The sequence below is a fragment of the Brettanomyces bruxellensis genome, chromosome 9 (assembly GCF_011074885.1).
Source record: "Brettanomyces bruxellensis chromosome 9, complete sequence".
Classification (NCBI taxonomy): Eukaryota; Fungi; Ascomycota; class Pichiomycetes; order Pichiales; family Pichiaceae; genus Brettanomyces; species Brettanomyces bruxellensis.
In genome coordinates, this window is record NC_054690.1 from 2,696,000 (window position 1) to 2,723,223 (window position 27,224).

At 35.9% G+C, this 27,224-nt stretch overlaps 11 protein-coding genes across 11 annotated transcripts; 6 read left to right on the forward strand and 5 right to left on the reverse strand.

Moving 5' to 3' along the window:
* Positions 1-1,833: 1,833 nt before the first annotated feature.
* BRETT_002993 (uncharacterized protein) lies at positions 1,834-3,633 on the forward strand (the record flags this gene model as incomplete). Its single annotated transcript, XM_041281509.1, has 1 exon — positions 1,834-3,633. The coding sequence occupies one exon, from the start codon at positions 1,834-1,836 to the stop codon at positions 3,631-3,633; it is 1,800 nt and encodes a 599-aa protein (XP_041139300.1).
* A 134-nt stretch (positions 3,634-3,767) lies between these two features.
* On the reverse strand, positions 3,768-5,486 carry BRETT_002994 (uncharacterized protein; the record flags this gene model as incomplete). The annotated part of the gene is made up of 1 exon (XM_041281510.1): positions 3,768-5,486. One exon carries the CDS (start codon positions 5,484-5,486, stop codon positions 3,768-3,770), a length of 1,719 nt encoding a protein of 572 aa, XP_041139301.1.
* Positions 5,487-7,129: 1,643 nt separating this feature from the next.
* Positions 7,130-9,088, forward strand: BRETT_002995 (uncharacterized protein; the record flags this gene model as incomplete). Its single annotated transcript, XM_041281511.1, has 1 exon — positions 7,130-9,088. One exon carries the CDS (start codon positions 7,130-7,132, stop codon positions 9,086-9,088), a length of 1,959 nt encoding a protein of 652 aa, XP_041139302.1.
* An 87-nt stretch (positions 9,089-9,175) lies between these two features.
* BRETT_002996 (uncharacterized protein) lies at positions 9,176-10,426 on the reverse strand (the record flags this gene model as incomplete). The annotated part of the gene is made up of 1 exon (XM_041281512.1): positions 9,176-10,426. One exon carries the CDS (start codon positions 10,424-10,426, stop codon positions 9,176-9,178), a length of 1,251 nt encoding a protein of 416 aa, XP_041139303.1.
* Positions 10,427-11,400: 974 nt separating this feature from the next.
* BRETT_002997 (uncharacterized protein) lies at positions 11,401-11,844 on the forward strand (the record flags this gene model as incomplete). The annotated part of the gene is made up of 1 exon (XM_041281513.1): positions 11,401-11,844. The coding sequence occupies one exon, from the start codon at positions 11,401-11,403 to the stop codon at positions 11,842-11,844; it is 444 nt and encodes a 147-aa protein (XP_041139304.1).
* A 394-nt stretch (positions 11,845-12,238) lies between these two features.
* Positions 12,239-13,957, reverse strand: BRETT_002998 (uncharacterized protein; the record flags this gene model as incomplete). Its single annotated transcript, XM_041281514.1, has 1 exon — positions 12,239-13,957. The coding sequence occupies one exon, from the start codon at positions 13,955-13,957 to the stop codon at positions 12,239-12,241; it is 1,719 nt and encodes a 572-aa protein (XP_041139305.1).
* A 1,643-nt stretch (positions 13,958-15,600) lies between these two features.
* Positions 15,601-17,559, forward strand: BRETT_002999 (uncharacterized protein; the record flags this gene model as incomplete). The annotated part of the gene is made up of 1 exon (XM_041281515.1): positions 15,601-17,559. The coding sequence occupies one exon, from the start codon at positions 15,601-15,603 to the stop codon at positions 17,557-17,559; it is 1,959 nt and encodes a 652-aa protein (XP_041139306.1).
* An 87-nt stretch (positions 17,560-17,646) lies between these two features.
* BRETT_003000 (uncharacterized protein) lies at positions 17,647-18,897 on the reverse strand (the record flags this gene model as incomplete). Its single annotated transcript, XM_041281516.1, has 1 exon — positions 17,647-18,897. The coding sequence occupies one exon, from the start codon at positions 18,895-18,897 to the stop codon at positions 17,647-17,649; it is 1,251 nt and encodes a 416-aa protein (XP_041139307.1).
* Positions 18,898-19,871: 974 nt separating this feature from the next.
* Positions 19,872-24,627, forward strand: BRETT_003001 (uncharacterized protein; the record flags this gene model as incomplete). The annotated part of the gene is made up of 2 exons (XM_041281517.1): positions 19,872-21,375; positions 22,160-24,627. The coding sequence occupies 2 exons, from the start codon at positions 19,872-19,874 to the stop codon at positions 24,625-24,627; spliced, it is 3,972 nt and encodes a 1,323-aa protein (XP_041139308.1).
* Positions 24,628-25,237: 610 nt separating this feature from the next.
* BRETT_003002 (uncharacterized protein) lies at positions 25,238-26,248 on the forward strand (the record flags this gene model as incomplete). The annotated part of the gene is made up of 1 exon (XM_041281518.1): positions 25,238-26,248. The coding sequence occupies one exon, from the start codon at positions 25,238-25,240 to the stop codon at positions 26,246-26,248; it is 1,011 nt and encodes a 336-aa protein (XP_041139309.1).
* Positions 26,249-26,394: 146 nt separating this feature from the next.
* On the reverse strand, positions 26,395-27,096 carry BRETT_003003 (uncharacterized protein; the record flags this gene model as incomplete). The annotated part of the gene is made up of 1 exon (XM_041281519.1): positions 26,395-27,096. One exon carries the CDS (start codon positions 27,094-27,096, stop codon positions 26,395-26,397), a length of 702 nt encoding a protein of 233 aa, XP_041139310.1.
* Between the last annotated feature and the right edge of the window lie 128 nt (positions 27,097-27,224).

The following is a 27,224-nucleotide window of genomic DNA, read 5'->3' on the forward strand; positions in this document are numbered from 1 at the left end:
TTTTAAACTATGTAAATTCTAATTGGTGATTTGCTTGGTATGATATTGCCGTTGGTTTAAATATTTTCGTAGGTTATTGCAGGAATCCTGGATATGAAATTTATTTTTTAGGGATATCATATCAATTTTTTGTGAACATCCTTACACTCAGTTAGAAAAAGTACGTGATTGTTGAGAGTTGTGCTCAGAAAACTTAAATTAAGGCTGTGCTACAAATAAGGATTTCGAGATTTCTAAAGAATCTTCTGGTAACTAGTTTAGCAGGATATAGATACGACTTTAGTATTGAGGGCAAACGAAGGCAAACAATATTAAAGATTATGTGTCATGTCGAAAGACGCTAACTGACATCTAGAATGTTCTGATAATAGAAATTAGAGAGAATCTTATTTGTGAATGTAAAAAGTAAAAGTAATCGTAGGACTATATAAAGATGGTCCTTGTCAGTGACTTTGAAACTTCTACGTGATGTGAATAGGTTTATTGAAGATAAGAAACTAACGAACTAACTAAGGAATTTAGTGATAATATATCTAAGTTGTCTTATCAGAAAACCACGACTGATATTAGTTTTGAGACTATAGACGGGACTATCATCTTTTATAATTAATTCATTTTCTTATTTTATTTCCGGACTGTCATCAGTGATTAGACAGAAAAAAACTGACCCCGGCCGGAAAGATGGATGATCATATATATATATGGGCGACACACACATCTGCTTCTGAAAAATTTTGTGGGGTAGAAATGATAATCAGGATTTCTTGATCCAATTACAATATAACTCAATAAAAGGACTAGCTAGGCTTAATAACATGTTTGGAATCAAAAACTTGGTAATAATAAATGAAATTTGGTTAAAGATTATTAAAACATGGAGTGATGATTAGAGCAACGCATCAATGGGAACACCTGTTGAGAAGGAAAGGCAAAATTTCTTTTAAAGTTTTCTGTCGTTACCGCTGTGTTTCTTTGTTGAAACTTGACAGGTTCAAAATTGCAACAGCAATTTTCAGAAACTGAGATATATACATTTAACCTTGAATTATTGAACAATGACCTAACCTTTATTTTTGTGCTTATTGTTCTGCCCTTTTTATGCCCGCCGTATAGGATGATTAAGATTGCATTTCGCGGTAACGCTAGAAAAAAAAATATATATTTTCACGATTTCTATTATTCCCCCACATTTTATTTTTAACCTTATTTCCGTAGTAGCATTCTAATTGTGAATCACGCATCATTATAGTAGTAGTTATAGCAAATCTTTACCCACAGAAATGCATATATTCAGAAATTTCTTTCTTGCGTGGTTATGATTGGATACTTTTGTACTGGAAAATTCCTTCATGTTGATTAACGCTGTATAAAGGATAAAGAATAAAATTTAATATGATTACACTTTCTGTCCTTTCTTACTTCTTTTCTTTTCTTTTCTTTCCTTGCAATATGGACATATAATATTCATAATTCGTTGGAAATAAATATCTACCAATCGATCCTGAATTCAATATTGACTCCGTTGTTCCCGTTTGCATCCCTTTTGCGAGAACAGCGGCTAATTGCATCCCTAAATTTGCTGGCCAATATGACTAAAAAGCTTCCACCGGAAATTAAGATAAACCGCCGGCCAACCAGAGTGGCCTGTGAATTCTGTCATTCAAAACACTTACAATGTGATGAATCACGACCATGCAAGAATTGTGTTAAAAGAGGGCTTCGTAATTCTTGTCAAGACGTGGTGAGAAAGAAGAAGATTAAAACTCAAAAGGGGATAGGCATATCATTGAAAAAAAGAAAAAATCCGGGGGAGCTATATTAAGAGACCTGAACATGCAAAAGGTAAATAAGGGACTCCCCAAAAAACGTGGAAGAAAAAGGAAAAACACAAAAGCATCTTCAAAGATTTTTAATCAAACTCATTCAGAATCATCAAAAAGGGACCAAATTCAACAAATAGATACTGTTAAACAGAACTATGATGAAACTATTACTCCAGGTAGTGGCATGTCAAAGGCAATACTACCTTACAGCATTTCAATTACGACCCTTAACAAACTATTAAGTCCACTGCAGGACCTTCCACCACTGATATCGGATGAGCAATTTTCAAGGCAAGATTTTCAACAGGAACCTGGACAGACTTCCAAAAGAAGTAAAATAATTGATACTACCCAGACAGAAGCATTTCAATCCGATTCACCGTTTATATCGGACTATCAGATTGATATTGGACAAGATAAAGGTAGGGAGAGCCACAATGGTAACATCCAACAGCCGCCGATCACTCAAAGCGATATTCAAAATAAGCAAGAACCCGGAAAAACTAGTGGTAAATTTGTTGATTTTACTACTGAGCTGATTACTAAAAGATCTTTTCAATTTGCTGTAGCCGGAAATAAGGATAGTAATATGGGAAAAACGAGAGGTCATGATACACCATCAGACAACCAACTCAATTTATCAGTATCAGAAATACCAACGGACAATTTAAATCGGTTGGTTACTGCTTCCGAAATGACAAAGGGTTACCCAGCATCGATATCCTCATCATCATTACCAAACGAACAAATTAAAAGAATTTCAACAGATGATTCAACCAAGTTTGGTTCGACCGTGGGAGCAAAGCACGACAGTGACAACATTGGTTCGTTTTCAATTAGTATGGATCAAGTGCCTGAATCTAATCATTCATTAGGATCCTCAGACACTCAGTCGGATTCATCCGGCAAAAACTTTATATCTACATCTGCTAATGATGAATATAGTAAGCTGACTGATCTAATACGCACAAATCCAGCATCACCATCAAATGAACTTTGGAAGGAAATATCACAGGGTACGGATGATGGCTATATTTTTCTTCCATACATAGAAATTGATGTTGAAGATAACACAATGAAAACTTCATATCCAAACAATAATACTCCAATTTCGAATGGTAATAATGCAAGGCCAATTCAACAGATGCCCAATACTGCTCGCGAAATACCCCATGATTTACAAGAAGAAGAGGATTATACATCACCACTTATCATGAGACATTTAATTAAGAAACCGGACGACATTTATTTGACAAGCATAGTTAAGGCTTACCAATATCCAAAGGCTTATCATGCACTTATATCATACCTGAAAGTAAGATTCAATAAAGAGCAGTTAATTGAGGTTGCAAAAAGCATGGCTAAGTATCGACCATCGTTTATCTCCGCTACCAAATCATTGTATGAGAACGATCTTATTTTTACAGAAAGATCATTTCAAAGGACGCTATTGGAATATGAACACCTGATTAATATGTCCCCTTCACCTACAATAATATGGAGGAGAACAGGAGAGATTGTTGCTCTTACAAGTGAATTTGCTACTATGACCGGCTACTCCAAAATGTCTTTGTTATCAAAGCGAACTTTTATTGTCGAACTTATGGATGATGAGAGTGCTCTAAGATACTTTAGAAGTTTCAGTGAGATGGCATTTGGTGATTTGAATGCCACGTATTTAACGAATTGCAGTATTAGGAAGGCAAATGAAGATAAGTATTTGAAATGTTCGTGCGTATGGACTATCAAAAGAGACGTTTTTGACATTCCGATGCTTATTGTAGGACAATTTCTCCCTGTTCTATTCTAGCATTCATTTCCTACCATTTATTCAAGTTCATTTTCGACGTATCTGCAGCATTTACTATGTACTCATTTCTTATACAAACATATAATATTCCTTTAACAGAAAGAAAAGAAAAGCGGAACAGTAATAAAAACTCTTTATGCCTTCATGATATCTTCGAAGAGCTCACCAAACGCAACGACCTCTTCATCAAAGTATTTTCGACCGGTTAGCTGGAAACATATTGGAGCACCATCGGAAAGCTCAGGAATATATTTGGCATGCTCGATTTCATCAATTTCAGATCTAGGTTTGTAATCTTCTTCCACCTTATCAACTTTGGGGTTTTGGAACAATCCAGTTGGAGCAACCAAAGTTGGTAAGTCCAACACGTTCCACAAACTTGTGTAACCCCAAAAGTAAGGACCAGCAATACCATCTTGAATCGTGCATGGGGCAACACATGTGTATGTTGGGGAAATAATGAAGTCAACTTTGTTTTTGAAGAAATAATCGTTGTATGTCTTTCTCAAGGTATCTCTTCTCGTATTAAGTGCCCTGTTCTCGGTGATTGAAAGCGGCTTATCTCCATTGCCCATTGAGAAAGCCCACTTTGTGAGGGGTAGAAGAGGCTCCCCGGAAGGTCTGAGCATTTCCTTTTGTGCTTTATTACCATCACAAGTATAGAGTTGGTGACAAACGTCATATGCTTCACTTATACAGAGAGGATCAAAGGTGACAACATTAACTCCTGCCGCCTTTAACTTCTTGGTTACTTCATTTAATCCACGTTGTATTGGTGGAAGTGGCTTAACCAGACCGTTATCATACATAATAGCGACCGTGACATCAGTTACCTTTGGTTTTTCAACTTGCCTCCAAGGCATAGGAAGCGACCATGGATCATCTTCCCAAGGCTTTCCCGTGTTGATATATCCATCCATAAAATAGTTCACATCTGAAGCACTATGAGCTAAAGGCCCCTCGACCGCTACAATGGATTCTTGTCCTTTGCCGGATGAGACTCCTCCAGCAGTTGAAATTCTTCGACTTGAAGGACGAAATCCAAAACATCCGCAAAATCCAGCTGGTGCACGAATAGAGCCACCGATATCAGATCCAAGACCAATGGCAGATGCATGACTTGATACACAGCAACCCTCACCACCAGAGGATCCACCAGCACTTAGAAGAGAATTGTGAGGATTTCTAGTCCGACCAGTAATGTTGTTATTCGAATCCAAGTGCATTAATGTTTGTGGCTCATTTGTTCTGACAAACAAAACTGCACCAAGTTTTTTCAACATTTTCACAGATGTTGCGTCCTCCTTTGGAATATAGTCAAGCCATGCAACCCAACCTCCATGGGTAATTTTTCCAGCCATTCCAATCTGTTCCTTCACAGAAACCGGAATACCATGCAAGGGACCAACAGTTTTCCCGTTTTTAGCTAGGTATTCATCTAAGTTCTTTGCTCTAGTTAATGCCTCTTTGATGAAAAACTGAGTTGCAAAATTCGTGAATTCATTGGCAATCACAGCTCGGTGGGCAAAAGCTTTGAGAACTTCAACGGAACTAAGCTTTTTTTTTTCAATCAACTTCTCCAAATCCATAACACTCATGGAGGTAATAGATTTTTCTTTGTCAGTTAAGTATTTTGTTTTCTTTAGATAACTAATAGTGTCAAATGCCTTCTCATCAAGATTCTCGGGGACTTCCGAAGCAGGAACTAAGTACTCCTTTGGTGTCTCACGCACTAAGTCGTCAAGATAAGCTTTAATTTTGGGCTTCCAAGCTTCAAAAATTTGTGGATTTGACACATCATCCTTAAACTTGTATAGTTTTTCAATATTTCTTGGTGCTCCTATATTGATCATTTTGTATACTCGTCTAATCTTTAATTCTAATAGTTCACGTTAAAGATAAAATGTGCCTTTTTTTAACTTCGATGCTTCACAACATGGTATTCTTATTCTAAGCCTAATTCACATCCTATTTATATTTAAATCCTTGGCGGCATTTCAAAATTTCAGTCAAAATATCTACTTATCAGAATGATATACTAGTAACATTTTGCAAGATAATCAATTATATTTACCGGTGATTTGACTGATCCAAAAAAGGAAGTCGATTTCGGCATCGACTTTTTCAATCGAATTTCCCAATACGGAACCTGTAAGCGTAATATTTTACTTTGCGTAGTTTATTATGAAAAGTTGAAATTTTCAATTTCAAGCAAATAAATTTTCAAAAGAACAGCAGTTTTATAATTCTAATGCAAATAATACACTACAAAAATATATCTGAATATCGAACGAGATAGAATCAATCAATTATATGAATGATTCGGATTCGGAATAGGGACACATTTTCAAAGTATCAAAATCCACTACGCGGGACAATGCTCCTTTTCTTTTAATGCTTTCTGACAGTTAACACTTCCAGAAACCAAATATAATTCAAATGATCCTTCAAAAGTATCTTTGAATTATAAACGGATGCATCTTACTTTATAAAGCGAGGTTAGAGGTTTTGAAATCACCGGCAAGCACACCTCATGGCATAACGAGTGAGGTGAAAAGATAATTTATCATTCTAATTATCAAGCTAGTAAACGTTAAAGAGAATACCCTATTACGTAATCAGGCCAATCTCCCCCCCCCCTTTTTTTTTTTTTCAAATATGTAGAGGAAATACTGTTAATTTGATCATTGATAACTAAATTCTTCATTTCTCCCATTAGTTAAGAGTTTTTTGCCTCTGCTATTCATCTTGTTTAATTCCTTTAGTTAATGCTTTGTTAGTCATTTATTCGTCTTGACCATTTGAATCCTTCATGCATCATCCACATCGAAAGAGTACAGCTACTTTCACATAAACTGCTCTTTTAATATATATTTCTAGTATATTTAATTGTTAAATTTTTAAGAGTGTTATTTATTGGTTTACTAGTTAGCACCATAGATACCTTTTATTCTTGTTTGCTAGAGTTTTCCGTACCTTTCTACCCTTTATTGCAATCAGGCTTTCCTAGGTTCGCATTCGTTTACAATATTTTGATTACGTAACCACACGATATTGAAGCAAACTAATATTAAAATTTTTTTCAACTGCTTAAAATTGTAGATTTAAATCAAATTTGATCATACGCACTGATAATCGATAGTTGTTCGCATTCTGTCAAAACTGGTACAAATCGCTGTATAATTATAGCAAAACGACCCTTATTAAACACATTTAATCAACTTGTAATTTGATAAAATTTATTTACAGGCATAAGAATAATTTGATACGTGCTTGTAAGATACATTAAATTTAACGTACGAAGATTTATCGCACGTTATTTATCAAATAACATAGAATTTGCTAGGATATTCAAGCCCATCTATTTTGTGCATGCTTGCTCGTTTATTTCTATCATATTCCAATTACCGGATGGAAGATTTCCCAGATACTAGAACTACTTATCGCATTTCACATTCTTGCTTCTTCTCACTTTTGGGGCAATTCTGTCAACATGATGTCTAAAGAGAAAGATAAACATGTTAGAACAAAAGAAAGGGGGCAGCTTTCAACGTCGGTGAGACAAAACATTTCACATTCATTTCCGAAAACTCGAACAAAGACAGGTTGCTTTACCTGTCGAAAGAGAAAAAAGAAATGTGACGAACATTATCCGATTTGTTCTGGCTGTGCACGAAACTTTCTTAGTTGTGTTTGGCCTAAAAATAAATGCGATACACTGCCGAAGAATTTCAAAATAACATCTGGAACAGCAGCCCACATAAAGGCGAGCAAATCTAGCGCAAATACCGAAACTAGGAATAGAGGTATTGCCAAATCATCATTCTTTGTTAACAAACATTTATCAAATCTATGTGATATAGAACCGACTTATAGTGATTTTGACGTTCCAAGTTCCATGTGCTCGGTAATTCCACTGAAATTATACAAGCATGAATCATCTCGATCTTTTACGAAGGAATGTACTAAAAGTGGAAAGATTCCCGGGGTGATGTCATTTAAAATCAGTTTAGCAAATGCAAGTCACAAGCATATGAACAAACTAGAACAAACAATTCCTCCGAGAGTACTTTTTATTGACTCCTTGACATCCAGATCTGGATATTCTTGTGGACGTGTCACTACAGATAATCATTTGACCCGTGCCGATATACATAAAACGGTTGACCAGCAAAGTATTGACCAGATGTTTACGTCCCTTTATGATACACTTCAATCTAAAAAATTGCCATGGAATTTATCGGAATATCCGTACTTGGAATCGGATGATACTTTGATCTACAATAATTTTATGGATTCATTCATTCCAAAAGTACTTTCCCAAGGTTATTACACGGTTAACAGCCCCAAAATATCTTTTCTACGAGAGGTATTTTATGCATATAGCTCTTTATGTTTAATGAAAATGGTTTCATCTTTATCTATGGAAAATCCAAGAGACCACTTTACTATTGCTGATGCACATTACAATAAAGCAATAGAATCAATAAAAAATTGTTGTGAGCCGTCGGATGTTGGCAAAAAAGTTGAACAACAGGGTAATGCACCTGCCTTTGAGTGCGGATGGATGCTTCCTTGTATAAGTATTATCCGCATAACTACAAAAAATATCGATTTGGTGAGCAAAGAGACTATGGATAATTCATTTCAAACAAATTCATGCAATGGTTCAATTACCGTCGAGGAGACAGAAAGAATTTTACTCGTGAACTTTCTATTCAGTTACGCTATAGGATTATATTTCTTACCGGATAATGATTTACGAAGTATCCCATCACCATTCAAGATCTTCGATAAATACAGAGTACAATTTAGCAGTGCATTATTTGGAAGCGAAAACAATCAAAGGTCGTCTAAAATGTGGCTTTTCAATGTCATTCAAGGCTCGATATTCAACTGTTACGAGAATTTATGCAAGCTTTTCTGGGTCTTGAGGCATCTTGAGGAATTGGATCCACAAAAGAAAACCAATTATTTGAGCACTGTTAAACATGATATGACACTTATCTGGACGACACTTCAAACATCTGATATCCAGCTGGACTCATCATCAGATAAGAGGACTTCAACATTTTTAGTATTTGCTAAATACCTTCACCAATCACTAGAGATACTTCACATGAAGTTAATGGATCCGGAGTTGGGACCAAGTAATCCTGTTATTAAATTTTATGTGAATCAGTTCGTTCATATTTATAGATCATTAACCAATGATGCCGAAGTTCCTAAATGCTTAAAATTAATGCCTCTTTTCATTTGCGGCTGTGCATCTAAATCGTTAGATGATCGCGTTTTTTTGACCAAGGAACTATACTTTTTGGGACGCGATCTAAGCCTTCAAATCATTTCGACAATAACAGCTAGGTTGGAAGACAGATGGCGTATCGAGGAAACAGGGGGAAAATCAAGCTTGACATCTTTAATTGCAAGGTGCGGCTTTGATATATGTAAATGAAACAAGCGAGACCATTATATATATATAGTTGTATATGCTTTTTCTCTGTCTTTTGGTGAAGAATTATTGAGAACACTAAATGTGAAGTCAAACGGATGTGCGATCAAGGATACCTTCGTAAATCTCACCTATCAATATTTCAAACTTTTGGATCTGAATACGTATTTGATCATCCCTTTTTCTTTTTCGGATGTGTGTTGCGTTATCATCATCATTGTCATTCAACTGTTCCAATACAATTTTCTTGAATTCATCGAACTTCGTGATAACAAGAAGCTTAGTACGACTAATAATGGAATCAATTCTGATTTTTTCAGTGTTGCTAATAAAAGATCGTTCTGGAGAAGATACCGGAGAATTCTTTTCATCCCGATAATCCTTTTTCTGTAACAAAAGATCACCATCATCACTGTCTTCATATTCATCGATAAGAATACAAATGATATTATCAAGCTCAGCAAGAATGTAAATAAGATTATGAACTTCCTGAAAACTTTGAAAATGAAATTTCGATGTATAATCAACAAGATCACCCATGATTCTGATGAGATAACTTGTCTGACCGAAAAGGAAGTCGGAAGTTATTTCCTCGAGTTCGATCTGCTTTGAATTCGACAGTCCTAACTTTTCTCGTTCATCTTCTGTTAGAACATCATCGTGATAAACAAAAGGAACAAACCTCATTTTAAACATGGAATACCAAATAATATTAATAACGCTATCTAGTGAATGCATCAACTCTGATAATCCATATTGCACTGATTTATCTTCAGTTTTAGTTTCTGGATCCTCTCTGGCAGATAGATATTTAATGAATTTTCTCTGAATTGCCATTAAGCGCTCATCAATGTAACTGATAAGTCGACTTTGCTGTGACATCGAGAGCTTTCTGATTTTGTTTTCACCAGATGATTTTCTCAGAATTCGAATTGGCTCGGAAGAAGACATTTTTGTGTTTTGTCCGAAAGGATTCAATGGTGTCCTCCTACTTTCAAAATCCATGTCAAAGAAATTTGTCGACACAGAGTCATTGCCTGTATTGGTACGTGATGCTCTTGGAGAAATTGGTTCACCTATTGGTGCTACTGCATCAATTAAGCTGTCATCCTTCTGTACTTCACTTTCGTTTACTGCTCCATCCTGTCCATCTGAATCATCACTATCCATTAAATAATCATTATTATGACTTTGAGTATTTACCAAATCCAAACTGAGATTATCTTCGTCATCATCTTCTAGATCCAACGCTGATGTAAGCTCCTTTGGTATTTCTTTTGGTGCCTCTATCTCCTGATTAGCATCCGGATGGAGCGGCGTGGTTGGCTTTGTATTTGGCATGCTCTATCAAATTATTTAGAGTTGTAAAATCTGCTTCTAGATTATATTCTGCGTCAATTTACAAAAGTTCGGCTGTCAACTGACTGATTCTTCGGATATTTAAACGATTACAACTTGTAGAACTTTTGTGTCATATCAATCAATATATAATTTTTTTTGACATCATTCAAATTCTATTTTATTATTAAATTTATAATTTAGTTCATTTGACTATGGCAGTAGGTAACTTGTTTATTTTTGTGGGGAAAACAATTTGGTGTCAGGATTTGCTTTCTGTGGTCACAAAAATAGTAAGAGAAAGAATGAAACAAACTTTCGGGCCTCCTATTTTTTTAATATGACATAAATATATATATTTGACACCGTGCTAATGAATACCACTCAACTACCAAAAGTGTTTGGCTTTCATAATTAAAGAGGAATGGTGCTTTTCCCCAATATGAGCAGCTTTTCTTCTTCCCGGGAAAAAATGTGACGCAACAAGCTTCCAAATCAGGAAATACAATTTATTGGTTGGTTTATTCGCAATCCCAATGCTTTTGTGAAATAAATCTGAATTAAATGAAATGCGTAGATGACCTAAAAAAACAAGAGAAATTCATGTATTAGAAAGAGAAGAAGTGGTATATGATTTTAAGATGATCGTCATCAAATTGATTATATTCACTTTGACGGTGTTTTTCCTGGATTTGTTCTCAATTAACAAATCAACAAAAAAATGTCGCGCCTCGCACGATAAGCAAGTGATAGTTGCCGATAAAGGGGAACAAAGAGGGGTAATCGCCATTCTTTAATGCTATTGTTTCAGGACAATCCTAAACAATTTTTTTGTAAATAGCAGCTTTTTATCTAATTCCAGTAATTGTACCCGAAAATGGATTGACATGTATAAATATTCATGAATACCCACATAATCGTACAGAGGCCAAGTTATACCTATTTGCAAGCAACAAAAGAGATTAACATAGGTAAGAATGACAAGCGTGTACCCCCTCGAGGTAAAGATTCAAGTTCCCAACGGAGATGAATGGAACCAAAAAACGGGACTTTTCATTAACAATGAATTTATTTACTCGGACAAGAAGGAACTAATAGAAGTGGAAAATCCAGGTAATGGCACAACTATATGTTCAGTTTATTTAGCCGATAAGTCTGACGTGAATAAAGCTGTGCGGGCCGCCAAAAATACTTATGAAACCGAATGGAAGCATTTTAGTGGTCAGAAGCGGTCGAATATATTGCTGAAAATTGCCAATTTGATTCGGAAGAACAGTTCACATTTAGCAGATCTAGAGGCACTTGAGTCGGGAAAACCAAAAAATAATAATGCGATAGGAGATGTTTTGCACACAGCCGATGTGTTTGAATATTTTGCAGGTCTTGCCGTGTTGCTCTTACAAGTGAATTTGCTACTATGACCGGCTACTCCAAAATGTCTTTGTTATCAAAGCGAACTTTTATTGTCGAACTTATGGATGATGAGAGTGCTCTAAGATACTTTAGAAGTTTCAGTGAGATGGCATTTGGTGATTTGAATGCCACGTATTTAACGAATTGCAGTATTAGGAAGGCAAATGAAGATAAGTATTTGAAATGTTCGTGCGTATGGACTATCAAAAGAGACGTTTTTGACATTCCGATGCTTATTGTAGGACAATTTCTCCCTGTTCTATTCTAGCATTCATTTCCTACCATTTATTCAAGTTCATTTTCGACGTATCTGCAGCATTTACTATGTACTCATTTCTTATACAAACATATAATATTCCTTTAACAGAAAGAAAAGAAAAGCGGAACAGTAATAAAAACTCTTTATGCCTTCATGATATCTTCGAAGAGCTCACCAAACGCAACGACCTCTTCATCAAAGTATTTTCGACCGGTTAGCTGGAAACATATTGGAGCACCATCGGAAAGCTCAGGAATATATTTGGCATGCTCGATTTCATCAATTTCAGATCTAGGTTTGTAATCTTCTTCCACCTTATCAACTTTGGGGTTTTGGAACAATCCAGTTGGAGCAACCAAAGTTGGTAAGTCCAACACGTTCCACAAACTTGTGTAACCCCAAAAGTAAGGACCAGCAATACCATCTTGAATCGTGCATGGGGCAACACATGTGTATGTTGGGGAAATAATGAAGTCAACTTTGTTTTTGAAGAAATAATCGTTGTATGTCTTTCTCAAGGTATCTCTTCTCGTATTAAGTGCCCTGTTCTCGGTGATTGAAAGCGGCTTATCTCCATTGCCCATTGAGAAAGCCCACTTTGTGAGGGGTAGAAGAGGCTCCCCGGAAGGTCTGAGCATTTCCTTTTGTGCTTTATTACCATCACAAGTATAGAGTTGGTGACAAACGTCATATGCTTCACTTATACAGAGAGGATCAAAGGTGACAACATTAACTCCTGCCGCCTTTAACTTCTTGGTTACTTCATTTAATCCACGTTGTATTGGTGGAAGTGGCTTAACCAGACCGTTATCATACATAATAGCGACCGTGACATCAGTTACCTTTGGTTTTTCAACTTGCCTCCAAGGCATAGGAAGCGACCATGGATCATCTTCCCAAGGCTTTCCCGTGTTGATATATCCATCCATAAAATAGTTCACATCTGAAGCACTATGAGCTAAAGGCCCCTCGACCGCTACAATGGATTCTTGTCCTTTGCCGGATGAGACTCCTCCAGCAGTTGAAATTCTTCGACTTGAAGGACGAAATCCAAAACATCCGCAAAATCCAGCTGGTGCACGAATAGAGCCACCGATATCAGATCCAAGACCAATGGCAGATGCATGACTTGATACACAGCAACCCTCACCACCAGAGGATCCACCAGCACTTAGAAGAGAATTGTGAGGATTTCTAGTCCGACCAGTAATGTTGTTATTCGAATCCAAGTGCATTAATGTTTGTGGCTCATTTGTTCTGACAAACAAAACTGCACCAAGTTTTTTCAACATTTTCACAGATGTTGCGTCCTCCTTTGGAATATAGTCAAGCCATGCAACCCAACCTCCATGGGTAATTTTTCCAGCCATTCCAATCTGTTCCTTCACAGAAACCGGAATACCATGCAAGGGACCAACAGTTTTCCCGTTTTTAGCTAGGTATTCATCTAAGTTCTTTGCTCTAGTTAATGCCTCTTTGATGAAAAACTGAGTTGCAAAATTCGTGAATTCATTGGCAATCACAGCTCGGTGGGCAAAAGCTTTGAGAACTTCAACGGAACTAAGCTTTTTTTTTTCAATCAACTTCTCCAAATCCATAACACTCATGGAGGTAATAGATTTTTCTTTGTCAGTTAAGTATTTTGTTTTCTTTAGATAACTAATAGTGTCAAATGCCTTCTCATCAAGATTCTCGGGGACTTCCGAAGCAGGAACTAAGTACTCCTTTGGTGTCTCACGCACTAAGTCGTCAAGATAAGCTTTAATTTTGGGCTTCCAAGCTTCAAAAATTTGTGGATTTGACACATCATCCTTAAACTTGTATAGTTTTTCAATATTTCTTGGTGCTCCTATATTGATCATTTTGTATACTCGTCTAATCTTTAATTCTAATAGTTCACGTTAAAGATAAAATGTGCCTTTTTTTAACTTCGATGCTTCACAACATGGTATTCTTATTCTAAGCCTAATTCACATCCTATTTATATTTAAATCCTTGGCGGCATTTCAAAATTTCAGTCAAAATATCTACTTATCAGAATGATATACTAGTAACATTTTGCAAGATAATCAATTATATTTACCGGTGATTTGACTGATCCAAAAAAGGAAGTCGATTTCGGCATCGACTTTTTCAATCGAATTTCCCAATACGGAACCTGTAAGCGTAATATTTTACTTTGCGTAGTTTATTATGAAAAGTTGAAATTTTCAATTTCAAGCAAATAAATTTTCAAAAGAACAGCAGTTTTATAATTCTAATGCAAATAATACACTACAAAAATATATCTGAATATCGAACGAGATAGAATCAATCAATTATATGAATGATTCGGATTCGGAATAGGGACACATTTTCAAAGTATCAAAATCCACTACGCGGGACAATGCTCCTTTTCTTTTAATGCTTTCTGACAGTTAACACTTCCAGAAACCAAATATAATTCAAATGATCCTTCAAAAGTATCTTTGAATTATAAACGGATGCATCTTACTTTATAAAGCGAGGTTAGAGGTTTTGAAATCACCGGCAAGCACACCTCATGGCATAACGAGTGAGGTGAAAAGATAATTTATCATTCTAATTATCAAGCTAGTAAACGTTAAAGAGAATACCCTATTACGTAATCAGGCCAATCTCCCCCCCCCCTTTTTTTTTTTTTCAAATATGTAGAGGAAATACTGTTAATTTGATCATTGATAACTAAATTCTTCATTTCTCCCATTAGTTAAGAGTTTTTTGCCTCTGCTATTCATCTTGTTTAATTCCTTTAGTTAATGCTTTGTTAGTCATTTATTCGTCTTGACCATTTGAATCCTTCATGCATCATCCACATCGAAAGAGTACAGCTACTTTCACATAAACTGCTCTTTTAATATATATTTCTAGTATATTTAATTGTTAAATTTTTAAGAGTGTTATTTATTGGTTTACTAGTTAGCACCATAGATACCTTTTATTCTTGTTTGCTAGAGTTTTCCGTACCTTTCTACCCTTTATTGCAATCAGGCTTTCCTAGGTTCGCATTCGTTTACAATATTTTGATTACGTAACCACACGATATTGAAGCAAACTAATATTAAAATTTTTTTCAACTGCTTAAAATTGTAGATTTAAATCAAATTTGATCATACGCACTGATAATCGATAGTTGTTCGCATTCTGTCAAAACTGGTACAAATCGCTGTATAATTATAGCAAAACGACCCTTATTAAACACATTTAATCAACTTGTAATTTGATAAAATTTATTTACAGGCATAAGAATAATTTGATACGTGCTTGTAAGATACATTAAATTTAACGTACGAAGATTTATCGCACGTTATTTATCAAATAACATAGAATTTGCTAGGATATTCAAGCCCATCTATTTTGTGCATGCTTGCTCGTTTATTTCTATCATATTCCAATTACCGGATGGAAGATTTCCCAGATACTAGAACTACTTATCGCATTTCACATTCTTGCTTCTTCTCACTTTTGGGGCAATTCTGTCAACATGATGTCTAAAGAGAAAGATAAACATGTTAGAACAAAAGAAAGGGGGCAGCTTTCAACGTCGGTGAGACAAAACATTTCACATTCATTTCCGAAAACTCGAACAAAGACAGGTTGCTTTACCTGTCGAAAGAGAAAAAAGAAATGTGACGAACATTATCCGATTTGTTCTGGCTGTGCACGAAACTTTCTTAGTTGTGTTTGGCCTAAAAATAAATGCGATACACTGCCGAAGAATTTCAAAATAACATCTGGAACAGCAGCCCACATAAAGGCGAGCAAATCTAGCGCAAATACCGAAACTAGGAATAGAGGTATTGCCAAATCATCATTCTTTGTTAACAAACATTTATCAAATCTATGTGATATAGAACCGACTTATAGTGATTTTGACGTTCCAAGTTCCATGTGCTCGGTAATTCCACTGAAATTATACAAGCATGAATCATCTCGATCTTTTACGAAGGAATGTACTAAAAGTGGAAAGATTCCCGGGGTGATGTCATTTAAAATCAGTTTAGCAAATGCAAGTCACAAGCATATGAACAAACTAGAACAAACAATTCCTCCGAGAGTACTTTTTATTGACTCCTTGACATCCAGATCTGGATATTCTTGTGGACGTGTCACTACAGATAATCATTTGACCCGTGCCGATATACATAAAACGGTTGACCAGCAAAGTATTGACCAGATGTTTACGTCCCTTTATGATACACTTCAATCTAAAAAATTGCCATGGAATTTATCGGAATATCCGTACTTGGAATCGGATGATACTTTGATCTACAATAATTTTATGGATTCATTCATTCCAAAAGTACTTTCCCAAGGTTATTACACGGTTAACAGCCCCAAAATATCTTTTCTACGAGAGGTATTTTATGCATATAGCTCTTTATGTTTAATGAAAATGGTTTCATCTTTATCTATGGAAAATCCAAGAGACCACTTTACTATTGCTGATGCACATTACAATAAAGCAATAGAATCAATAAAAAATTGTTGTGAGCCGTCGGATGTTGGCAAAAAAGTTGAACAACAGGGTAATGCACCTGCCTTTGAGTGCGGATGGATGCTTCCTTGTATAAGTATTATCCGCATAACTACAAAAAATATCGATTTGGTGAGCAAAGAGACTATGGATAATTCATTTCAAACAAATTCATGCAATGGTTCAATTACCGTCGAGGAGACAGAAAGAATTTTACTCGTGAACTTTCTATTCAGTTACGCTATAGGATTATATTTCTTACCGGATAATGATTTACGAAGTATCCCATCACCATTCAAGATCTTCGATAAATACAGAGTACAATTTAGCAGTGCATTATTTGGAAGCGAAAACAATCAAAGGTCGTCTAAAATGTGGCTTTTCAATGTCATTCAAGGCTCGATATTCAACTGTTACGAGAATTTATGCAAGCTTTTCTGGGTCTTGAGGCATCTTGAGGAATTGGATCCACAAAAGAAAACCAATTATTTGAGCACTGTTAAACATGATATGACACTTATCTGGACGACACTTCAAACATCTGATATCCAGCTGGACTCATCATCAGATAAGAGGACTTCAACATTTTTAGTATTTGCTAAATACCTTCACCAATCACTAGAGATACTTCACATGAAGTTAATGGATCCGGAGTTGGGACCAAGTAATCCTGTTATTAAATTTTATGTGAATCAGTTCGTTCATATTTATAGATCATTAACCAATGATGCCGAAGTTCCTAAATGCTTAAAATTAATGCCTCTTTTCATTTGCGGCTGTGCATCTAAATCGTTAGATGATCGCGTTTTTTTGACCAAGGAACTATACTTTTTGGGACGCGATCTAAGCCTTCAAATCATTTCGACAATAACAGCTAGGTTGGAAGACAGATGGCGTATCGAGGAAACAGGGGGAAAATCAAGCTTGACATCTTTAATTGCAAGGTGCGGCTTTGATATATGTAAATGAAACAAGCGAGACCATTATATATATATAGTTGTATATGCTTTTTCTCTGTCTTTTGGTGAAGAATTATTGAGAACACTAAATGTGAAGTCAAACGGATGTGCGATCAAGGATACCTTCGTAAATCTCACCTATCAATATTTCAAACTTTTGGATCTGAATACGTATTTGATCATCCCTTTTTCTTTTTCGGATGTGTGTTGCGTTATCATCATCATTGTCATTCAACTGTTCCAATACAATTTTCTTGAATTCATCGAACTTCGTGATAACAAGAAGCTTAGTACGACTAATAATGGAATCAATTCTGATTTTTTCAGTGTTGCTAATAAAAGATCGTTCTGGAGAAGATACCGGAGAATTCTTTTCATCCCGATAATCCTTTTTCTGTAACAAAAGATCACCATCATCACTGTCTTCATATTCATCGATAAGAATACAAATGATATTATCAAGCTCAGCAAGAATGTAAATAAGATTATGAACTTCCTGAAAACTTTGAAAATGAAATTTCGATGTATAATCAACAAGATCACCCATGATTCTGATGAGATAACTTGTCTGACCGAAAAGGAAGTCGGAAGTTATTTCCTCGAGTTCGATCTGCTTTGAATTCGACAGTCCTAACTTTTCTCGTTCATCTTCTGTTAGAACATCATCGTGATAAACAAAAGGAACAAACCTCATTTTAAACATGGAATACCAAATAATATTAATAACGCTATCTAGTGAATGCATCAACTCTGATAATCCATATTGCACTGATTTATCTTCAGTTTTAGTTTCTGGATCCTCTCTGGCAGATAGATATTTAATGAATTTTCTCTGAATTGCCATTAAGCGCTCATCAATGTAACTGATAAGTCGACTTTGCTGTGACATCGAGAGCTTTCTGATTTTGTTTTCACCAGATGATTTTCTCAGAATTCGAATTGGCTCGGAAGAAGACATTTTTGTGTTTTGTCCGAAAGGATTCAATGGTGTCCTCCTACTTTCAAAATCCATGTCAAAGAAATTTGTCGACACAGAGTCATTGCCTGTATTGGTACGTGATGCTCTTGGAGAAATTGGTTCACCTATTGGTGCTACTGCATCAATTAAGCTGTCATCCTTCTGTACTTCACTTTCGTTTACTGCTCCATCCTGTCCATCTGAATCATCACTATCCATTAAATAATCATTATTATGACTTTGAGTATTTACCAAATCCAAACTGAGATTATCTTCGTCATCATCTTCTAGATCCAACGCTGATGTAAGCTCCTTTGGTATTTCTTTTGGTGCCTCTATCTCCTGATTAGCATCCGGATGGAGCGGCGTGGTTGGCTTTGTATTTGGCATGCTCTATCAAATTATTTAGAGTTGTAAAATCTGCTTCTAGATTATATTCTGCGTCAATTTACAAAAGTTCGGCTGTCAACTGACTGATTCTTCGGATATTTAAACGATTACAACTTGTAGAACTTTTGTGTCATATCAATCAATATATAATTTTTTTTGACATCATTCAAATTCTATTTTATTATTAAATTTATAATTTAGTTCATTTGACTATGGCAGTAGGTAACTTGTTTATTTTTGTGGGGAAAACAATTTGGTGTCAGGATTTGCTTTCTGTGGTCACAAAAATAGTAAGAGAAAGAATGAAACAAACTTTCGGGCCTCCTATTTTTTTAATATGACATAAATATATATATTTGACACCGTGCTAATGAATACCACTCAACTACCAAAAGTGTTTGGCTTTCATAATTAAAGAGGAATGGTGCTTTTCCCCAATATGAGCAGCTTTTCTTCTTCCCGGGAAAAAATGTGACGCAACAAGCTTCCAAATCAGGAAATACAATTTATTGGTTGGTTTATTCGCAATCCCAATGCTTTTGTGAAATAAATCTGAATTAAATGAAATGCGTAGATGACCTAAAAAAACAAGAGAAATTCATGTATTAGAAAGAGAAGAAGTGGTATATGATTTTAAGATGATCGTCATCAAATTGATTATATTCACTTTGACGGTGTTTTTCCTGGATTTGTTCTCAATTAACAAATCAACAAAAAAATGTCGCGCCTCGCACGATAAGCAAGTGATAGTTGCCGATAAAGGGGAACAAAGAGGGGTAATCGCCATTCTTTAATGCTATTGTTTCAGGACAATCCTAAACAATTTTTTTGTAAATAGCAGCTTTTTATCTAATTCCAGTAATTGTACCCGAAAATGGATTGACATGTATAAATATTCATGAATACCCACATAATCGTACAGAGGCCAAGTTATACCTATTTGCAAGCAACAAAAGAGATTAACATAGGTAAGAATGACAAGCGTGTACCCCCTCGAGGTAAAGATTCAAGTTCCCAACGGAGATGAATGGAACCAAAAAACGGGACTTTTCATTAACAATGAATTTATTTACTCGGACAAGAAGGAACTAATAGAAGTGGAAAATCCAGGTAATGGCACAACTATATGTTCAGTTTATTTAGCCGATAAGTCTGACGTGAATAAAGCTGTGCGGGCCGCCAAAAATACTTATGAAACCGAATGGAAGCATTTTAGTGGTCAGAAGCGGTCGAATATATTGCTGAAAATTGCCAATTTGATTCGGAAGAACAGTTCACATTTAGCAGATCTAGAGGCACTTGAGTCGGGAAAACCAAAAAATAATAATGCGATAGGAGATGTTTTGCACACAGCCGATGTGTTTGAATATTTTGCAGGTCTTGCCGTGACGGCAAAGAGTGGTAGAACAATCGAGACTGAGCCATCTAAATTCACGTACACTATCATGGAACCTTATGGTGTGTGTGGAGCTGTAATTGCCTGGAACTTTCCCTGCTCAACATTCGGGTGGAAAACTGCACCATGTCTAGCAGCTGGAAATACAATTGTCGTCAAGACATCGGAACTAACACCTTTATCTGCTCTATACATTTGTGAACTAGCAAAGGAAGCTGGCTTACCCGCGGGATGTCTCAATGTGACCTGTGGTAAAGGAACAACGGCAGGCGCCGCATTATCAGAGCATCCGGATGTTATGAAGGTGTCATTTACTGGCTCCACGAATGTCGGAAGAATTATTCAGTCTAGTGCTTCTGTAAATCTGAAGGCTTGCACATTAGAATGTGGTGGCAAATCTCCATTGGTGGTTTATGATGATGCAGATTTGGAGCAATCCATTAAATGGGCAGCATTTGGTATATTTTTTAATAAAGGTGAAATTTGTACTGCGTCATCTAGAATTTATGTTCAAGACACGATCTATGATGCATTTCTAAAGAGGTTCGCTGAATATGTGAAGTCAACCTTTGTTCAAGGTGATCAATTTACCGAGGGAGTCAATGTTGGACCCCAGATATCGAAAGCACAAAGGGACAGAATTTTAGGATACATCAAGACAGGGGTTAAGGAAGGGGCAAGGCTTCTGACAGGTGGATCAACCCCGGAGAACCTAGCTGACAGTAAGGGATACTTTTTATCCCCAACAATATTGGCAGATTGCAACCAACAAATGAGAGTTGTCAAAGAAGAAATTTTTGGTCCTGTTGTTACCGTGTCGAGGTTTCATACGGACGAAGAAGCAATAAAACTATCTAATGACACTAATTATGGATTAGCGGCCTATGTTTTCACAAAAAATTTAGAACGTTCGCAAAAATTCATCACTGGTGTTGAGAGCGGCCAGGTGTTTGTAAACATAACGTTTGCCGCCGATTACAGAGTTCCATTCGGTGGATATAAAATGTCAGGAAGAGGGAGAGAGTTAGGCGAGGCAGGACTTGCTGCATTTCAACAGGTCAAGGCTGTGCACATTAACCTGGGTACGACCTTATGAATCGATCACAAAGCGCACAGATCACGACAATTTATAGTGGATGGGTTTATATTGTTCTAAAGTAAATATGATTTAAATGTATATGTTTCATCTAAGTTGGTATTCTGTATTGACGTATCCTGCGAAGCAGAGTTTGGAAAAATTGGATTGGCCAGGAATTTTTTTTTTTGCTAGTGGGTTGAAAAGGTAACGAGACAGCTAGTGAAAGCATACTTTTATGCATTTTGATTAAGGAATGACAGAATGACAATACAGACACGATACATACCGTTGGGATTAAATTCGGGCTTCTATGTAACCGAAAAACAAATTAATAAGCAAATATATATTAGATTACTTATAATACGAGAAGCAGAAGATATTTAATATAAGATTGAGAACTAAGCTGGATGAACTTGAGTTTTAGTCTAATTTCACGAGGAGTGGGCCATAAGACTGTTCATAAAACATTCCCTTTCAATTAGAAAAAATTCATGCGTTTTTTTCCCACAGTTTCTTTGTCAGAATACAAGAAATGATATACAGTCGACATAGAATAGAGGTGCGTGCTTACGAATTTTCTACCTTCATTTCTCCCCTTTGCACAATAAAGTGTGTTACACATAACCGAACGATAACGTCGAATTGCGTACCCCCCTCGGATGCAATTCATAAAGTACATACACGATTCTGGAATGTTAGAAGCAATGTGATACATGATGCCAGCAAAGTGTTACCAATTTGTCGAAAATTCTCAAATACATGCGTACTTAATCGAAATAATTTCCGAGTACACCGGTCACAAACATCCAAACTTGAAAAGAAAGAACATGCATATTCCGAACAGAACGAAGATGAAAGAACAGATGCATTTTTAGCAAATACCAAATTTTGTTCTGTGGAGCAGCCCCACACTGCTCCTCCAAAGCCAGGTATTTTTCGCTCAGCTATCTCTGCTTTGTTTGATAAGAAATTACCGACTCATAATGAACAACTATCACAAGTAATAAAAAAATCGAAAGCAAATGAAGCGGATAGATTAGACTCTGTAGCGTCGACGAACTATTTAATAATTTCGAATGCTTCTCTTACGAGAGTGTCACAGAATAACAAATATAGAACAGAAACCGAGGATAAGAATGCTTCGTCCTCTTTTGATTTGCCGGTTTTATTGCAGTTGCTTTCACATAATTCTAATGAAGAACGAAACTTTGGGCTAATTCTTCAGAGTGATTACTCCTCTTTGAAGTCGTTGTTTAGCAAGAAATTTTTGAAACATGAAATTCAGATTCCAGATTTTGGAAGCATTCCTCTGCTACGAATATTCTTAATGAAGCGTGACTATGGTCAGGCTTTATCCATTGTGAAAGTGAATTTTAAAAGTGGGAATATATTAACACCCCAAGAATTTGTGCAACTACTTACAATCTTATATCCAAAAAAAAAACTGGCCTTTTCTTTGGTAGAAATGTATGCTCAAAAGTACGATATTTCCGCATTTGATCATGAATGCAAGAGGAAGATACTTCAATTAGCTTATTATAATGGAGACTTTCCGATGTTTGATGAATTGTTTCGTTCATTTCCCAACAATTCAAAAATATCCACACCCTCATTACTGAGCATTGCTTTAAAAGCATACATCGAGTCAGATAGGATAGATACTGCAGTTCGGCTTTTCGACTTTTCGGTGAAATCCCGGGAGAAATTGCCGTGCTATGTATTGGATACATACATTAAAGATTTGCAAAGGGTAACTCACAATGCAGAATTGTGCTATAATGCTTATAGACTTTGGATATCTGCAAATTTGCAGACATGGCCTCAAACAGATGCACTAGTGTATCAATTTCTAAGGAGATTTGGTACATTGGAACAGCAAGACTGGTTTATGGGCTGCCTTACACGAAAAGGTCGTGCGACGCATCCTGAGATTCTAATGGTTGATCTAACTTCCAAATTAGTGTCTCGTGCCAACATGAAGCATTTCTATAGTACAGGTGGATATCAAAAATGGATTTCACTATTAAAGTCGGACAATACTTTATTGGATAAATTTAAGACAAAAATGTTTGACCTTAATATGGTACATGGTTTGTATGATAATGTTGTTCATATTTTACGAGAGTCCACCACGGAAAAAGATTTTCTACGACGACTGGACAAACTTCTGATACATTTGAAATCGTATGGACAATCACACACTTTGGGTGAATTTTTGTTGAAGTTACATAAAGAGTTGGGATTAAAGATACATCCCTATTATATTGAAAACATTTTGAGATGCTTGCAAGCAGAACATCCTGAGCACTCATTGGAAATCAAAAATCTGTTTTGTAAATTTTTTTCAGACGACAACACGGGAAAAAATTCACACATGAAGATAAAGCTTGAAAAGCAACTTACACCTTTAAATAATGTTATAGGAAAAAGACACAACAGTTCCAGAAAAATTAACGATATGACTATACTTGCCGTGGAAAATAGAGCCAAATCAGGCATTCATCCAGTCCAATATGATCTGCTAATTGCTATGAAGAAATGTAAGAGTATTGATGATTTCAGAAGGACTATTAGGTTAATTTATAAATATCAAGGAGAGCTTAATGCCGATAATTTGAAATTCCAGATAGAGGCGTTCTGGAAACAGAGAGATCTTAGAATTTCGATTCCAGGTGGAAGATCAGCGAGAACATTTCTTAAGAAAGTATTAAATGACGAACATATATTTAACAGTGCAACACTGTATGATATTATTAGATTGGTTATGATAAGCACAAAATTCAATGATTTTGACGTTGGTATTGAGCTTTTGAAGAGGCTACAAAAACGAAACTTAAAGCCCTCGAATAGGGCAGAAATGGAAAGATTTGCATACTGCCTGTTAAATTTCTTTTTTAAGAAAGGTGACTTCAAGTCCGTTCTTTTGATCTTGGAAGAAATTAACAAAACCGAGGGATTCCCAATTAGTATGCAGTTGGTAGAAAATCTTGAAAATATACGTTCAAAATACTCTGGTGAGATTATTCGGCAGTTGGAAAACGAACAGGAGGATGATGCAGGTAACAATACGGTAAATCAGATGGCACTAAAAAAGGCAGTTTATAGCAAAGTTATGAAGTATTATTCAAATACCACACTGCAAATGCATAATACAGCATTGAAACAAAGTCAAAATATAGATCATGAAATAGAATACTTTGCAAGACGCTTTAAGGATTGGATGAATGAAGAATATACTTTGCGACAGTATAAATGATTGAACGAAACTATAAATGAACAGCATAAGTCAGTTTTATTTTAAATTTTAAATATATTATTATTTATTTATTCTTGCAAGGGGAAAGCTCCATTCTTTTATGCCATGAACTACTCTTAGTTATATGATAAAATTTGCATTCTCTTTACTATCATTATTATTTGATTACCTTGTTTGAATATAAATCGTCTCCTGATTTGATTCCAGATGTTGACCAGCTTATCTTTATTGTGGAAATATCATCAGTAAGAAAAGTAATATTATTATATGAAGCAAACTAAGCCATACACCATACACTTCTAATGTTACTGTTGGAGAAAAATAATAGGGAGGGGTAAGGAAGTAAGGACAAAAAAAAGTTCTGGAACGCCGCTTATCTGTTTACTTCTCGTCTCATTAAAATTTCGAAGTATCCTATCAAATATCCATTTTATATAGACCATAAGTATTCACTGAAGCTATTTGCAATTTATATACATTTATACACAAAATTTGAAAGATGACTGGGGGAATTGTATCTGAACCCTTATTGAGGCTCAAAAGAGGGCTAAAAGCACAATTATTACAAGATATCCTAAGTACAATGCAATGCCCAATTTGCCAGGACCCGATGTCTATCCCATTTATGCTTCCAGAATGCGGACATACATTTTGCTATTCTTGCATCAAAGCATGGCTTGAAAGAAGTCTTACATGCCCAATGTGTAGGAGAGAAGTTCCCAAAAAGCCTGTTTTAGATGTCAAACTAAGGAAAATATTTGCACAAATAGTGTGCGCCATCACAAAAGGTAGTCCCGACAGAAAGTCAGCATTAGATAAATTTATCAAAGAACAAGCGGAGGATTATGAGAAGGACATGAAAAAAGGTCAGCCATTATTTTGTGATATATTTTCTGACGTTAGTGAGGCCATTGTTGATATGAGTGATGGAGTACCGAGGTGTAGTGTATGTCACTGGGAAGTGCATGGCACAACATGCGAGAATTGTGGTAGAAGACTTATAAGGGATGAATTGATAGCATATAATTTAATGATGGGTTATGGGCCCGATTTGATGCCAGATAGATCGGATATGAGAGGATTAAATTTGGGATCATTAGGAATACATTTACCTTCAGATACGGATACGGATACAGAGAATGACTCTGCAGACGATCCCAATTGGCAACCATCAGAGGTTGATTCCGAAGCAAGTGCAGATCAAGAAGTTTCGTATGTGCCGGAGTACAATGAAAGTTCTGAGGAATCAAGCAATAATGATAGAACTGATAGATCGGCACTTAGTGCTTTTTTCACTGCTTCCGACAATTCAAATTCGGATTCAGAGTACCAGAACACTGAAGCTTCATCAGAAGAGGAAGAAGAGAAATATTCGGAAGATGATGACAATACGGACCATGTCGTCTTGCTAAGAAGAAATGAACAGACAGATGGGAGAGATGCTGCTCAGGAGTCAGCTTCTGAGACTAACTGGGAGCGTGACGAACCACTGAATGTGTCCCTTAGAAGAGGGAGAAGATTGGTTATTTCTGAAGATTCAGACGATGACGAAACAATTGATGCTCATAATAACCATCGCAGATTTACTTTTCGAAATGCTAATGACCGCTTGCGCCTCTAAATAGTCCACTTTCTTTTCTAGCATGCTTATATTCTGGTTAATAATATCTATATGGGAATCACTATTTATATACATAATCGGTAGAATTCATAATCCAGTTTTATCAACTGGACAATACTATGATGTTTAACTTATGAAAGATGCACTTACTTCCCAAACATATCATGAAATTTATCCCTCTCCTTTTTCAAAGACTTCGTGTATTTCATGTATTTTTTGTTATCCTCCACATCCTTGATATTCTTAAAGCTATTGTTGAATACTTTATCGACGCTAGCCTTTGCCACTTCAATTTCTTCTACCTTTTCAAGGCTTCCATAATCAAACATGACTAAAGCCATTTTTTGTAGCTTAGTACACGAGCTAAGAAAGTCCGCTAACATGGAACAATCATCGTCTCCTTTAATGTACCCAGTAATTTTCTGCAAAGTTGATCTCTTCTTAAGACATTCTAAAAGTTGAAATTGAATCTCCGAACAATTTGTGAGTACCGATTCTTTAAGTCCATTTTCTCTTTTATATATATCAGATTGAGTTTTAGAGTACGTGGTCTTGAAATTGGATATCATCGGTAACTGAGGGCCATCTTTAATTACATCCCGTCTGATATCAGCAGAAGGATAATCAGATAAAGATGTACTCCTTTGTAAAGTCTTACCACTACTGTCTCCTTTGTAGAAATTATTCGTCTGATTTGTCTCTAAAAACCGTTTGAAATTCTTTGTATCGACAGTCGTATCATTTTTCCCAGATATATACTCTTCTAGCTCTTTCGGGACATCGATCTTTCCATTTTTACTATCACTTGAATCATTAGAAGATTTATTACCCCACCAAAAAAAGCCCATAATTTATAGCAATAATTGAACAAAATTCGCCTACAACATTGGCCAGTTCTAGAAGTTATAGGTTGATGATACACAACGACATATTCATTTACGCTTTGTTTTCAATCTGTGCGTTTTTTTTTTTTTTA